The sequence below is a fragment of the Tyto alba genome, unplaced genomic scaffold (genome assembly GCF_018691265.1).
Source record: "Tyto alba isolate M040663 unplaced genomic scaffold, T.alba_DEE_v4.0 Super-Scaffold_10, whole genome shotgun sequence".
Lineage (NCBI taxonomy): Eukaryota > Metazoa > Chordata > Aves > Strigiformes > Tytonidae > Tyto > Tyto alba.
In genome coordinates this window covers 10,612,688-10,626,098 of record NW_024881262.1, presented here as the reverse complement: position 1 = coordinate 10,626,098, position 13,411 = coordinate 10,612,688, and the positions used below count along the sequence as shown (strand labels likewise).

At 42.1% G+C, this 13,411-nt stretch overlaps 1 protein-coding gene across 9 annotated transcripts in view; it reads left to right on the top strand.

Moving 5' to 3' along the window:
* Positions 1-13,411, top strand: part of MCF2L2 (MCF.2 cell line derived transforming sequence-like 2) — a 178,229-nt gene that overhangs the window by 57,259 nt on the left and 107,559 nt on the right. For 8 of the 9 annotated variants that reach the window (XM_042799216.1, XM_042799223.1, XM_042799206.1 and 5 more), the window contains exons 4-7: positions 2,806-2,896; positions 4,092-4,211; positions 9,554-9,670; positions 11,148-11,297. In XM_042799216.1, the coding sequence (XP_042655150.1) occupies positions 2,806-2,896; positions 4,092-4,211; positions 9,554-9,670; positions 11,148-11,297 (478 nt within the window). The remainder of the gene's footprint in view (positions 1-2,805; positions 2,897-4,091; positions 4,212-9,553; positions 9,671-11,147; positions 11,298-13,411) is intronic. The other variant, XM_042799211.1, reaches the window with a different exon arrangement.

Below are 13,411 nucleotides of genomic sequence, written 5' to 3'. Positions count from 1 at the left end.
ACTGTAAGCAACAAGGATGTCGAATTGTAACATTGTTCTCTTGGAATACTTAGTCACAACAAGCATTTTCTGTATTTGTTCTGGTTAACCAGATATTTGGATCAAATCCTGTTCCCTGCAAGAGCAAAGAAACCTAAGTGGGACATGCATCTTGTGATTGCTCATTTCTCTGGTCATTTGAAGAACTGTGAATAGAAGAGCTAACCTCCTGATGGGGCCAGAGCATGCTTGAGTGTGTGCAAGAGGCCAGAGAGGGTGCTAGGATTGTTTTTGGGAGCACTGGATTGTGACAACTGTTAGTATTATCAGTGTCAAATGTTTAAAAACATTCATCTGAACTGGGGGATAGTATGTAGGAGAGTTTTCAAGTATTTGTTAATGAGTATGATCCTGTCTTTAACAAGTCCATTTTCTGTGGACTTGATGGTCAGACAGCAGTCAGTGTTGACTGGATGGCGTCCTGTTTCATAGTACAACCCACATCAGTCTGGTTTTTAGAGTGTATTTCTGTTTGAAAGCTTCTCAATGGTTATTTTTTGCTTTTTGGAGTGGTGGTTGTACTAGCTGGAGGATTGGAGGCTTGTAGCTTCCAGGTTCATCTGCAGTAAATGGAGTAACTGGGGCTGTTGTTGGCACAGGGATTAGCAGACCAATGTGCCCAGGGTGGATGCAGCTCTCATGCTGTGGAGTAGGGGGCTCACACCACCCTAGCCTTTTGCCTGGAGTGAGATGCTGTGCCAGGGATATTAAATGGAAACAGAGAAGCAAAAAAACACTCTTCCTTTCCTTTCCCTTGTGACTCCTAAATGCATTTGCACCCTACGGTTTCTAGCAGTTGTTTTCTTTCTGTAGTGACCTAAATGTTTTTTGGCAAATTACTAAACAAAAAATATTTTTTTGGACATGTATCACACAAGCAAAGGAGGAAAATGACACATGGCTTTGTGGTCATTTTGATTTCCCGAACTATCAGCAAGTTTATCCCAACTTTCTCTGTTTGAGTTGTAATGAGAATTCCTGGCATCCCACCTATAATGCAGCAACACCAGTTGTCAAGGCAGACAGAAAAAGCCTGACCTCATCCTATGTGTCTCCATTAGCGAGGACAGCCATCCTGTCCACAGAGATGCTGCCTGGTTGTCTGGAGGCTGAGGCTGATTTGCCCAGGCCTTTCATGCCTACCAGTCTACCAGAGCTATTTTTGGCCCCAATCAGCAGAAGCAGTTTGATGAAACCAATGCAGATTTTTGGCTGGAAGACCCCAGGTTGAGATTTTTGTATTTAGTTTCTCACAGCCTTTCTGTAACAAACTGCAATACACAGAATTTCTTTGTTGCCTTCTTTTGAACCTCTTTTTCCTAACATCTAGAGCAAACATACATAGGTACCACACTGGTCTTTTGTTTCCTTGAAATATTTGTTGGACTATTGAAGGATAAGCATATATCAGTATATATATAAAAGGAACAACTGATGAATTCTTTTCCCTCTGCTTGAGAGCCACTGCTACAAACACATTTTCTGCCCTCTGCATAAAGAATGCATGTTGCACTACTTAAGCGAAAAGGTCATCTATTGTCGTTGAATTTTGTAATTCTCAGATGAATGCTGTAAAAAATATTGAAGTGGGAAATTCAGCAGATTTTCCTATTACCAGTATGAACTATTAGGAACACTTTCATGGCATCCCAGATTTGCACAACACTTTGGCTTTCTTCAGGTTGATGTTCTTGATCCTGCAGAGCTGCAGCAGAAGCTCAGAGTTGCCAACGTTGGTGCTCTTCGGTGGATTATTGACACAAGTTTGCACAAAATGACCCATGAAAGTGGTGTTCCTGGGTTGCTTCTTGTATGGACAGTGGAAAAGGGATCAAGGAAATGTTTTATACAATTTCTTTTGATCTTAATCTGTGATTAGATGTTTGATTGCACTATGTCCTTTGATTATGATAGTTATACTCTTTCTGCCTGCCTCGGGTTTGTTCAGAGGGGACTGAGACATCTTGCTATAATGAAGTTTCTGGGGATCTTTCGCAGTGTGTATTATTAGCTTCTGAGGACTTCTCTGCAACTCTGAGCACTCTTGAAAGGGAGAGAGTAGAACATTCTCACAGAAGCCCTTCACACCAAAGCGTGCATAGGTGGGATGGAACATCAAATTAATGCCTCATAGATCCTCCTTGAAAAGTACTGAGAAGTAACTGTAATTCTAGCCAATATGTTAAAAGGATACTTTTGAACGACTTCCAACCGTAGAACCAGTTTGTGTTGGCAAGATATAACTCTTCAATTCCTGCTTTCCCTACCAGAATTCCTGGGGCATTGTGTACACAGGCAATGTGGTGACAGTAGGAGGATACTGACTCCCTGGCGCTAAGTGCCCCTATCAGATGTTGGCGTACTTGAAGAAGGAAGACTGAAGTGAGGTGTCTAATAACTTGAATTATTTTGCAGAGGAAACAAGATATGCTGGTTTTGTCTTCAATACAACACAGTGTAATCCGTGATCCTGAACTATTCATATCACCTAGATTTGGCAGCAGAGTAGCATAGCAGCTGAGAGATTTAGCAGATAAAATATTAATGTTTTGTGTAAGCTGCTAGCCTTACACTAGAAAGAGAAAATTTGCCAGCTTTCATTTTCATGTGAATTTCTGACAAATCTTCGTTCTTTCCACTGTACATTGTATTTTCATAATGGGCTTAGAAGGGTGATCTGACGGAGGCTATGTTTTGCTGCAGTACACTTTCTTGGAATGGGAGTATCTTCATGTAACCAGCATACCTGTTTCCTCTGTTTTGCAGTCTGGAGGCTGCCAGCATCGGATTTATCATCATCATAGACAGACGACGGGACAAATGGAGTGCAGTCAAGGCATCCCTCACACGGATAGCAGTAAGTACTTGCTTTTGTTATTTATCTTCTAGAAATTAGAATTATCTGTTGAACCTTCAGCACAGGATACAGTCTTGTGTGCTCATTTTTTGGCTGTGGATGCAGATTCTCCCCTGCCCTGAAGCTCGTGAGTGTTAAATAAGAGAGGGAGGAAGCTGCAGTGACAAATTACACAGCCTTGTTTACTGCTGAATTAGGACAGATTCCTTATTTTCTGGGTTGACTGCAATATAAAGTCTAGTAATTTGAAGTTGGTTCCTATAAGAGTATAACAGAGGTCCCCTTCGTGCACTGAGGAGTGATGGTGTGGCCTGCTTATGAAAGAAACAGATGCCAACGGACTTATGTTTGTCTGGTAGTAAGTGGCCTCTGTCAGAAACTCTTAATAGCTTATTATATCTCATTTGCAAAAGTCAGAGCTAAGCACTGATTTTCAGTGCTAATAAAAGCAGCTGGTTTTATACATCTATTACCAAGATTGAAAGCTTATACACAGAGGTTTAGGATGGAGGGATGACCAAGGCGACTTGAAGTTCTTTCAAGGAATTTAGACAAAAGTGGTTTTCATTCTCAGTTTGGTTTAGCTTCTCTCTTCTATAAATTGTTCTTTTTTTATGCTTGATGAGCTCAGAGGAGTGCGTGAGAGATGTAGGCTGGGTGTTGCAGACAGGACTATGTCTGATGAATGTGTTGAGTGCCTGTGTGTGGGGAAAAATATGTGAGGTTAAAAAGATTAAAAACCCTTTCCAGAGTGAGACGGTAGGTCAGCCTGAGCAATTTATCTGTGCCACCAGCTTCTTTCACCAAGTCCAACGTGCGGAGCCAGCTTTGCCCTCTAGTGGCTGCAGCCTAGAAAAATGGGAAAACCCGTGGTGTGGTAAAGGGGGCTTGGTGTGGTTCAGGTCTCGGGGAGGAAGGCACTAGTGCAGAAACTTTAGAGCTCTGTGCTAAATCCATATCAGAAAACAATGTATGGTTGGGCAGTAAATCCATGGGCCAGTCTTTCTATTGGCTTTGGCCACTGTGACAATGAGCATGTCCTGAAGGGACCAGCTGATATTATCAGCAGCTGGACTGAGCAAGGTTCAGTAAGTCCTACCTTCTTTGTCCTGTTTAGGAAACACTTGGCTGAAAATTCCCTTTGCCTTCCTGTAAGGCAGAGTTGTGCTTTCTAATAGTTCTATATTTCTTGCAGGGAGCATTTCCAGGAAACCTGCAGCTGGTGTTTGTGCTGCGACCCTCACGCTTTATCCAAAGGACAATCGCTGACATTGGCATTAAACTCTATCGAGATGACTTTAAAATGAAGGTACCGGTAAGCATGCATTTTTTTTGTCCATGTGTTTTCTTTATCTTCATGTCTGCAGTTCGTAGGTGTCAGCAATTTCTCATAACCTAGTAACTGAAATTTGATTGCACGTGCCAACTGGGGACTTCCATCTGGATCTGTATGGCGTATCTAACAGTAATGCCAAAGAGTTAATTACCCGTGGATGCTTCACAGTATTTAATGAACATGTTCCCATGTGGAAGGTCGGTCTAGTTATAAAATATTACTTGATTTTTAAATATTGACATCTTAACTCAGTGGAGCCATTCCCCTCATGTAGGCAGAGGTAGATCTCCTTACTCCAGTGACAAACTATTTAGGACTACAGAGCAATGAAAGATTAGGGCTGAATTCTGCACTATTTATGTATTATCCATGGGACTGCTGACAGTGCCCTGGTTCAGTGCTTGCATAGCATTGCCTATTCTTAATGCTTTTTATGATCCCCATGCCCTCAAGATTTGAAGTTTTTTGCATCTTTTATATGCACTTGGTGTATGCTATGGGTTGATGAGGATGTGATTTGAAGCAGGTTATCAATCCTGAAAGAGTTTAAGTTTTAGATTATTCTATGAGAACTCTTTTGGGAGTTGTTCCTAGCTGCATGTTTGCATGTAGTTTCAAAGTGTTTTGTAGGTAAACTTGAATTATGATTATTGATGGTATTTCATCCTGAACCAGACTCATACTGTGTTCCACAATGGCATTACTGGAGTGATTTCATATGACTGTTTTGGATTTTGCTTGTGGTTTTGTACTGTTTTGCAAAAGACCCATGGCTCTCTTTCAGTGAATTCTAGCTCTGTCAATACCTAAGTTTGAAGTTCAGGTGTTTAAGATACTTTATGCTTCTTCTGAAGTAAGAGACAGCAGCCCATTTATTACAATGCATACAGAAAAGTAACCATGAATATTCATTTGGTTATTGTGGATTAAATTGTAATGTTGACTGTAGTTTGGCAAGAGTGGCTTTTTGGTAATTAAAATGCAAAATTGATGTAAAAATGTATGTTTGATTACAAACCAAAATCTTTTCATTTTATAACATCTTAAAAAATGGATGTTCCTATATGTAGTGTCACAACCTGTTACCATAGCAACTGTTGTACCAGCAACTGCAGCCTGGAAAGGGATCACTTCATCAAGTACTAGCATTTTCTAACAGTTCAGCATCTTCTATACTTCTAGCAATTTATCTGATGACAGTTGCATCTCAAATCCAACTTGAAACTATCAAAGTTGTAAGGTAGGTTAATTCTAGGCAGGTGTCAAACACTGCATTAAGTAGTAACTTACCTTTCTTACAGGCAGGAAAATCAAGATATGGGTTTAGTTTGGGGTCGTCTTGGGCATTCAGATTTTGAGCCATCTTGGGTATGTCCACAGAGTTCTTAGAGAGCAGTCCTACAAAATCGAAGAGCGTGATATGCTTGCTGCTAGATCTGCCTGCATCCCGCCCAGATACCTGTAAACAGCCTATCAAATTTATATACAGGCTGTCCACATATGCCTGATGCTATTACAAGTTGCTTAGGGTTGTGCTAAAGTCATCCTACGTTCCTGGGGTCTGCCATGGTCTCTGGAGGGACTCTTCACCTGTGTTTACAGCCCATCCCAAAAAGACCATCCAGGCATGCCCCTGTGTACCCCAGTTTCAGAACCGGTAAATTACTGAGAGCGACATCTGTTTGTTCCCCTTGAAAACAGGATCCTACATGTGAAGCAGGAGAACAGGGCCAGAGAGTTCTTGTCCCATGGGATTAGGTATCAGTACCTATCTTTAATACCATCATCATCTTTTAAATTGTTTGCAGGTTGCTTGTTCATGTTGTGTGTTTGGTACTCTGACAACATTAATGTCATAACTGGGCATGGATGGGTTGCATTTCCTGTCACAACTATAAATGAGTCAGGGCCAGGACATGAGCATTCAAAAGGGGCTTCGAGAATATGGTATGCATTTGTTAAGGAAACATTTGTTAAAGAGTTTATCTGAGCTATCAGACTTCGCATGTGTTCAATAAAATAGATTTGCTGGGTTAAATCAACACTAGACTGAGTAGAAGCCAGAAGATCAAGCAGGAGCAGGAAATAAAGGCTAAAATAATAAACCAGACACAATAAGGAAATGCAGGATTTATATGACTTGTTGACATAGAAATGTGGTTAATAAAACTTCCTGAGATAAATCTCTATTGGGATAGTGATTTGATTAGATATCATTACCCATGAACAACATACAGAAATATAGGAGATATACTAGGGTTCATTTGAGAGAAAATCTGGGAATTCAAAAGGAATGCCCAGAGATTTACCTAAGGAAGCTCCTGTCATGGGAAGTGAATTAAAGCATCTGCATAGCATACGCAACAGGCTGAATAATCTGTCCACAGCAGGCACTTCTTTGACGTTTGTAGGCTGTGACTTCTTTCAGATGGCCTAACCCATCATGAAGCAACCCCAGGACAACTCTGTGCTGACCTGCTTATGCAGACGCTCCTATTCTAAACTGCTACTCTCTTGTATTCTCCAGTTTACTGAATGTGGCTGTCTTCAGTCTGACAATAAGTGTGGGAGATGCTAGTGCTCTGTAAGATCGGTTTCTTAGATGGATGTTGGATTGCTTCTAGGCTTTCTCCTGCAGATATGCCTGCAGGTTGAAGACTTGTGCTCTGTTGAGTAGTACCATAGCTGGCTTTGTGTCTCATGCTGATCACACCAGATTAAAGCAAACATCTTGCTAAAAGGCAAGTGCATGACTGTGTTCCTCTGTAGTTTCAGTGAAGTTTGGAGTATGAATAGATTTCGAACTTGTCAGCAACATCTCTGATGGGGAAGAGTTACAAAGCAGTTAAGACTTACTTTCTCAAAGGTGATTTGCAGTTCAGAAGTAGTGCATAGACTTCATGTGCCAGTCTGTGACTACTCCAAAATGATATAGTTTTTTGAGTTTTCTAGCTTTGATCATAACAAAACAGCATTTGGTAACACATCCAAGGATTAGGTTTCCCTTTAGCTTTGGCTGAAGTACTGTGCTTTCTTTGCCTCAATTTCTTCACCAAGAAGGTCTCGTGGCCTCTGTGTTTAGGAGCAGGGTTCAAGGGGAAGATGAACTGCTGGAAGTGAAAAAGAATTCAGTCAGTGAGAATATTCAACCCGTACAGGTCCGTGGGACCAGATGTTCCTCCCACACTATTCTTGTATCCAAGTTAGGATGTTAAAGTCTGGATGGGTGGGCAACTAGATGAATTTTAAAATTAGTTGCATGATTGGACTCAGAGGGTAATGATTAATGGGTCATACTCTACCTGGAGGTGGGCAACAAGTGGAGTGGTGTAGTGACATCTGCTGGGACCTGCCCTGTTTAACATCTTTAACATCAATGATCTGGAAGAGTCAACAGGGTGGGTGCACTGTCATCAAGTTCGCAGATGACACTAAACTGGGAGGAGCAGTTGGTACACTCAAAGACAGGGCTCAAGGAGTAACTCCAAAAGTGACAAATGCAAAGACCTGCAGCTGGGGAGGACTTCCTTCCTCAAGAAGGAAGAACCCATGTTCTTCCCTCCCAACAACACAACAGTGTTGTATAGAGGCTGTAGCCTGACTGTCTGGGGAGCAACTCTGCTGAAAAGGACCTGGGAACTTGGCAGACAGCAAGCTGTACATGAACCAGCAGTGTGCACTGGCAGCAAAGGAAACTATCAGCATCCTGCATTAGCAGCAAAGGTATTTACAGGAGCACAGCCAGCAGATTGAGACAAGGGATTATCACCCTTTACTTGGCACTCATTATATCACATTGAGAATACCCTGTCCAGTTTTGGTTTCCCCAGTAAAAGAAAAATATTAATCTGGAGTTGGATCAACAGAGAGCCATCAAGAAGGTCAGGGCTTGGAGCATGTGCTCTATAAGTAGATGCTGAGGGAACTGGATTTGTCTAGCCTGGAGAAGGGAAGTCTTGGGAGAGTTAATATGACATAACAGCAGGTTTCCAGTCCTTCCAAGCAGGTTACTGAGAGCACGCAGTCAGATTGTGCATGACAATAGCACAAGAGATAACTGACATAAAATGAAACAAGGGAAGTTCTGACTTGATATAACAAAAAACTTGTTCACCACAAAGATAATCAGGCAGTGGACCAGACTGCCCGAAAGGGTTGTAGAGTCTCAGTCCTTGGAGGTTTTTAAGACCCAGGTGGATAAAGCCCTGAGCAACCTGGTTTGATCTCATAGCTGATCCAGCTTTGAGAAGGAAGTTGGACTAGAGACTTGAGGTTCCTGCCGACCTGAATTATTCTAGAATGATTCTGTAACAAAGATCAGCTAAAAACCTGTTCAGATTTGTTCTCAAGGCTCTTCTAAGAGCACTGTTGGCCTAGAAGATACATCCTCTTGCCTCCGTACATCTCTGCTCATCTCATTGTCCACAGTGATTGCAAGTGTACTTACCATGCTCCCTTGAAGCCTGCTAACGGCACAACCAGTTATCCTTTCTTTAAACAGCAGAGTAAAATAATACATTTGACATATATTAAAGTTGAAGGATTAAAATTTGTAGTCATTTGTGATCAACATCTTGGTTTTCTGTTGCTGAAATCATGTTGTATTTTCTAGCTGTTAGAACAAGGCATGATTAAATACACGTATGTTATTTGTGTAAGAACTTGTGTTGCTGGATATACAGTGGTCACCGAAAGGTAATACTGCTTACCTGAAGCTGAGTGCAAATCTGCTTTTTCTTTCATTAAGCAGATCTAGTGGTAATGAGACCCTTTAAAGTAAGAAAATGGTTTTAAGTTTGTCTCTCCTTTCTCTTTCATTATGGTTTAAAATGGAATAATGCCAGTGAAATCAGTGGACATAGTGCCATAAAAATGATACAACTGAAAAGAAATCTTATTCTCAGTGATTTCATTTCAGCACTTCCCTGGATCAAGTGGTTGGTGTTGAGGAAGCTGCTTAACCTGCCTATTCCTCCATTTCTCTGTAAATGACAATTATGTAGAAAATCTAGAAACTATTTGATGGAGGTTTGTGTGAACGTTATAAATACCATACTTTTGCTTTTGATGCACATGCAAAATGACTGCATCCTCAGCCTAGCAAGAAGAAAGATGATGTCAAATTATGGTACGTGTTGAGAAGGCAAAATCTATTGGAAATAAACTGTGGCCGTTGCATGAACAAATACATAATGGAAACTTACTGCCTATGGTGGAACTACAGTTTGGTCATATGTGTTTAAGGCAAACCCAGATCCTAGGAACGATGATTGAAATGGCTTGTTATTTCTCTCAGTCTGTTATGTTTGAATTTGTTTCAGATCATCATGTTAAATTCTGTCTCTGATCTGCATGGCTATATTGACAAAAGTCAGCTGACTCGGGAGCTGGGAGGAACCCTGGAATATGGCCACAGTCAGTGGATACATCACCGAACTGTGAGTATTGGCATTGTCCTTCTACACGTCTACACCCAGAATTATCCAGATGATGTATACAGAGCAACCATTATGTAGTAACTCTTCGTCTGCATTTCAGCCTATTGATTCTGCTAGGGACTCATGGAAAAAGGAAATCCGTGACTTGAGTAGAGAAAGGTAAATTCCCCAAAAGTCTGTAGTAGAAGTAGTAAACCCTATCTCACTGTTGACCTGGACTGGAGCCTAACAGTGTCATAGTATTCTTACTCAGTAAGGCCCTTTAACACATTCTTAGCTTTTGAATAACTGATGAGATTCATAGACCTTCAGCTCATGGTTGGAGTTGAACATATGCTTTAGCACTTTACTGAATCAAAGGAAGAAGGCTATGAAGTCTATTGGCATTGCCTCATCTGGGACATGTTTCAGATCACATATGTGGAGTGTAATTTCTCTCTGCACCTTTTGAATGATGATTTACCTCCAGTTTGTTTTTCACTGAGCACACAGCATAATTTTAACTGTTATGGTTGCAAATGAGGAATTCCCATCATTGTTGGAGAAGGGATTGCAACTTGCAGCAACTATGTGGTATCTGACCGGGTGTAAGAGCATCCCTAGTGCTGTTGACTGACTCAAACTGTTGGGTGCGTTAGATCAAAAAGTGTAAAAAATAGAGCGCTATACAGGACAACAGAGCCTTGAAAGAAATTGGGGCATAATCATGAAAAAACATTCCATGCAGTTACTTGCTACTAGATATGAAGGTTTTAATCACATCTCACAAGCCTGAACAATATATTCTACTCTGAAAAGATAGCATTGTTTTTAAGCCTGCCTCACTTCCTCTTTCTTCAGCAAAACCACAGATTTCTGACAAGTTTTGTGTTGGTGCACCCAAGTGATAAAGAAACAGCAATGCTGCAATTAATTTATGAATTTTAACTGTATTTGCAGTAAGTTGTCCCTGTATTTGTGTACTGTTATGAACAGATGGGAGGGAGTGACTGGAATGCATCCAGTACAGATACGTGGGATGGAGATGCACATTTTCAGAAGTCAGGGGGAAGACAGATCGCTGCTGAGTGAACAATGGCTGTATAGGCATAAGTGTAAAAGGCTTTGCAGAGTCTCCTCAACTTAAATAAAACCTTAATTAAAATTTTAAATACAGCATAATTTTCCAGCAAGCATGGGCAGAAGATCTGAAGTTCTAGTCCTGGCTTTGAAGCTGATGTCCTCTGTGGTTTCATTATGTCTGTTAAACTCTGGGATTTCCCCAGCTGGTTCATGGAGACAACAATACTTGTAGGCCTGTGAAAAGATCATTTGTGACAGAGAATTTAATTTGTAACTTTGAGCACATCCACCCAAAAAAAGAGCAACATGGCCAGCTTTACAGGCATGTAATACTTGCAGCACAGTGTGCCTGAAGGACTAAACATTGTTAAAGGGCTAAGGGTAAATAACCAGTCTATGACTTTGGCTTTTCCAGGCTATTGAAAACTTTGCAATGACAGTAAAAACAACAGCACAGATGCTACAGACCTTTGGAACAGACCTAGCAGAGACTGAACTTCCCAACGACGTGCAGTGCACAGAGGAGCTCCTCTCCGCACACACTGACCACCATAGCAAGCTGAAGGTGAGTGTTGTCTCATGACAGTGCCATCAACATAATATATGATTTTTGATTTAACAGAACTTTCTGCCATCATTTGGGGGTTAGTTTTCTGGAAACTGCTGAAGAGGAGAGCATGTCACAATGTTGTTTAAGGAAATTCCATTAAGTGCAACGTCTCAGTACAGTCAGCTCACTGAATGATCCGTGGCACACATTCAATTTGCGGTAGAATAATTTATTCTGCAAGTTGCCTGGTCAGAAATGGAATCTGCTCAGAAATTATATCTTTTCTTGGAAAGATAGCTACTATTCAAAGTGAATAGATTTAGTCTCTGCATTTCTAGATAAACGTATCATCTTTGGTAAGCATTTATATTTTGTTACAACTATTTAATAACTATGAAAGAATCCTCCTTTAGCATTACTATGTTAATAGAATCATAGAATTGGTTCGGTTGGGAGGGACCTTAAAGATGATCTAGTTCCAACCCCCTGCCATGGGCAGGGACACCTTCCACTATATCAGGTTGCTCAAAGCCCCATCCAACCTGGCCTTGAACCCTTCCAGGGAGGTGGCAGCCACAACTTCTCTGGGCAACCTGCTCCAGTGTTTCACCATCCTCTCAGTGAAGAATTTCTTCCTTACATCTAATATAAATCTTCCGTCTTTCAGTTTAAAACTGTTACCGCCTCATCCTATCTCTATGCTCTGTTCCTAGCTTTCCTGTCGGACCTCTTTAAGTACTGGAAGGCCACTATAAGGTTTCCTGAGTCTTCTCTTCTCCAGGCTGAACAACCCCAACTGTCTCAGCCTGTCCTTATGAAGGAGGTGCTCCAGCCTCCTGATCATCTTCATGGCCTCCTCTGGACCTACTTGAGCAGGGCCACGTCCTTCTTATGTTGGGCAGGGGGGGTCGCACGAGAGTGGAGCAGAGGGGAAGAATCCCCTCCCTCGACCTGCTGGCCACGCTTCTCTTGATGCAGCCCAGGACACGGTTGGCTTTCTGGGCTGTGAGTGCACATTGCTGGGTCAGAGTCAGTTTTCCAACCACTAGTACCCCAAGATCCTTCTCCGCAGGGCTGCTCTCAATCCACTCCTTGCCCAGCCTGGATTTGTACTTGGGATTGCTCCGACCCATGGGTAGGACCTTGCACTTGGCCTTGTACTTCATGAGATTTGCACAGGCCCACCTCTCCAGCCTGTCCAGGTCCCACTGGATGGCATCCCTTCCCTCCAGCGTGTCACTGCACCACACAGCTTGGCGTCATCAGTGAACTTGCTGAGGGTGCACTCGATCCCACTGTCCATGTCACCAACAAAGATGTTAAACAGTGCTGGCCCCAACACCAACACCAGAGGAATGCCACTCGTCACTGCTCTCCACATCAAGCTGTTGACCACAACACTTAGAGTGTGACCATTGAGCCAATTCCTTATCCACCAAGTGGTCCATCCGTCAAATCCCTATGTCTCTAATTCAGAGACAAGGATGTTGTGTGGGACATATCAGAAGCTTTGCACAAGTCAAAGTAGATGACATCAGTTGCTCTTCCCTTGTCCACCAGCACTGTAACCCTGTCATAGAAGGCCACCAAATTCATCAGGCACAATTTGCCCTTAGTGAAGCCATGTTGGCTGTCACCAATCACCTCATTTTTCATATGCCCTAGCATATTTGCCAGGAGAATCCACTCCATGATCTTGCCAGGCACAGAGGTGAGACTAACTGGCCTGTAGTTTCCTGGTTCTACTTTATTTCCTCTTTTAAAAATGGGGGTTATGTTAGCCCTTTTCCAGTCAGCGGAAACTTTTCTAGTCTGTCACTACTACTCAAATATGATGGATAGTGGCTTAGCCACTTCATCCACCAGTTCCCTCAGGACCCTTGGATGCATCTCATCAGGTCCCATGGACTTGTGCACCTTCATGTTCCTTAGATGGTCTCGAACCTGATCTTCTCCTACAGTGAGTGGTTCTTCATTCTCCTAGTCTCTGCCTTTACCTTCTGCATCTTGGATGGTGTGACTGGAGCTCTTGTTGGTGAAGACTGAGGCAAAAATGTCATTGAGTACCTCAGCCTTTTCCATATCCCAGGTGACCAAGTCTCCCTTTTCCTTCCAGAGAGGGGCCACAT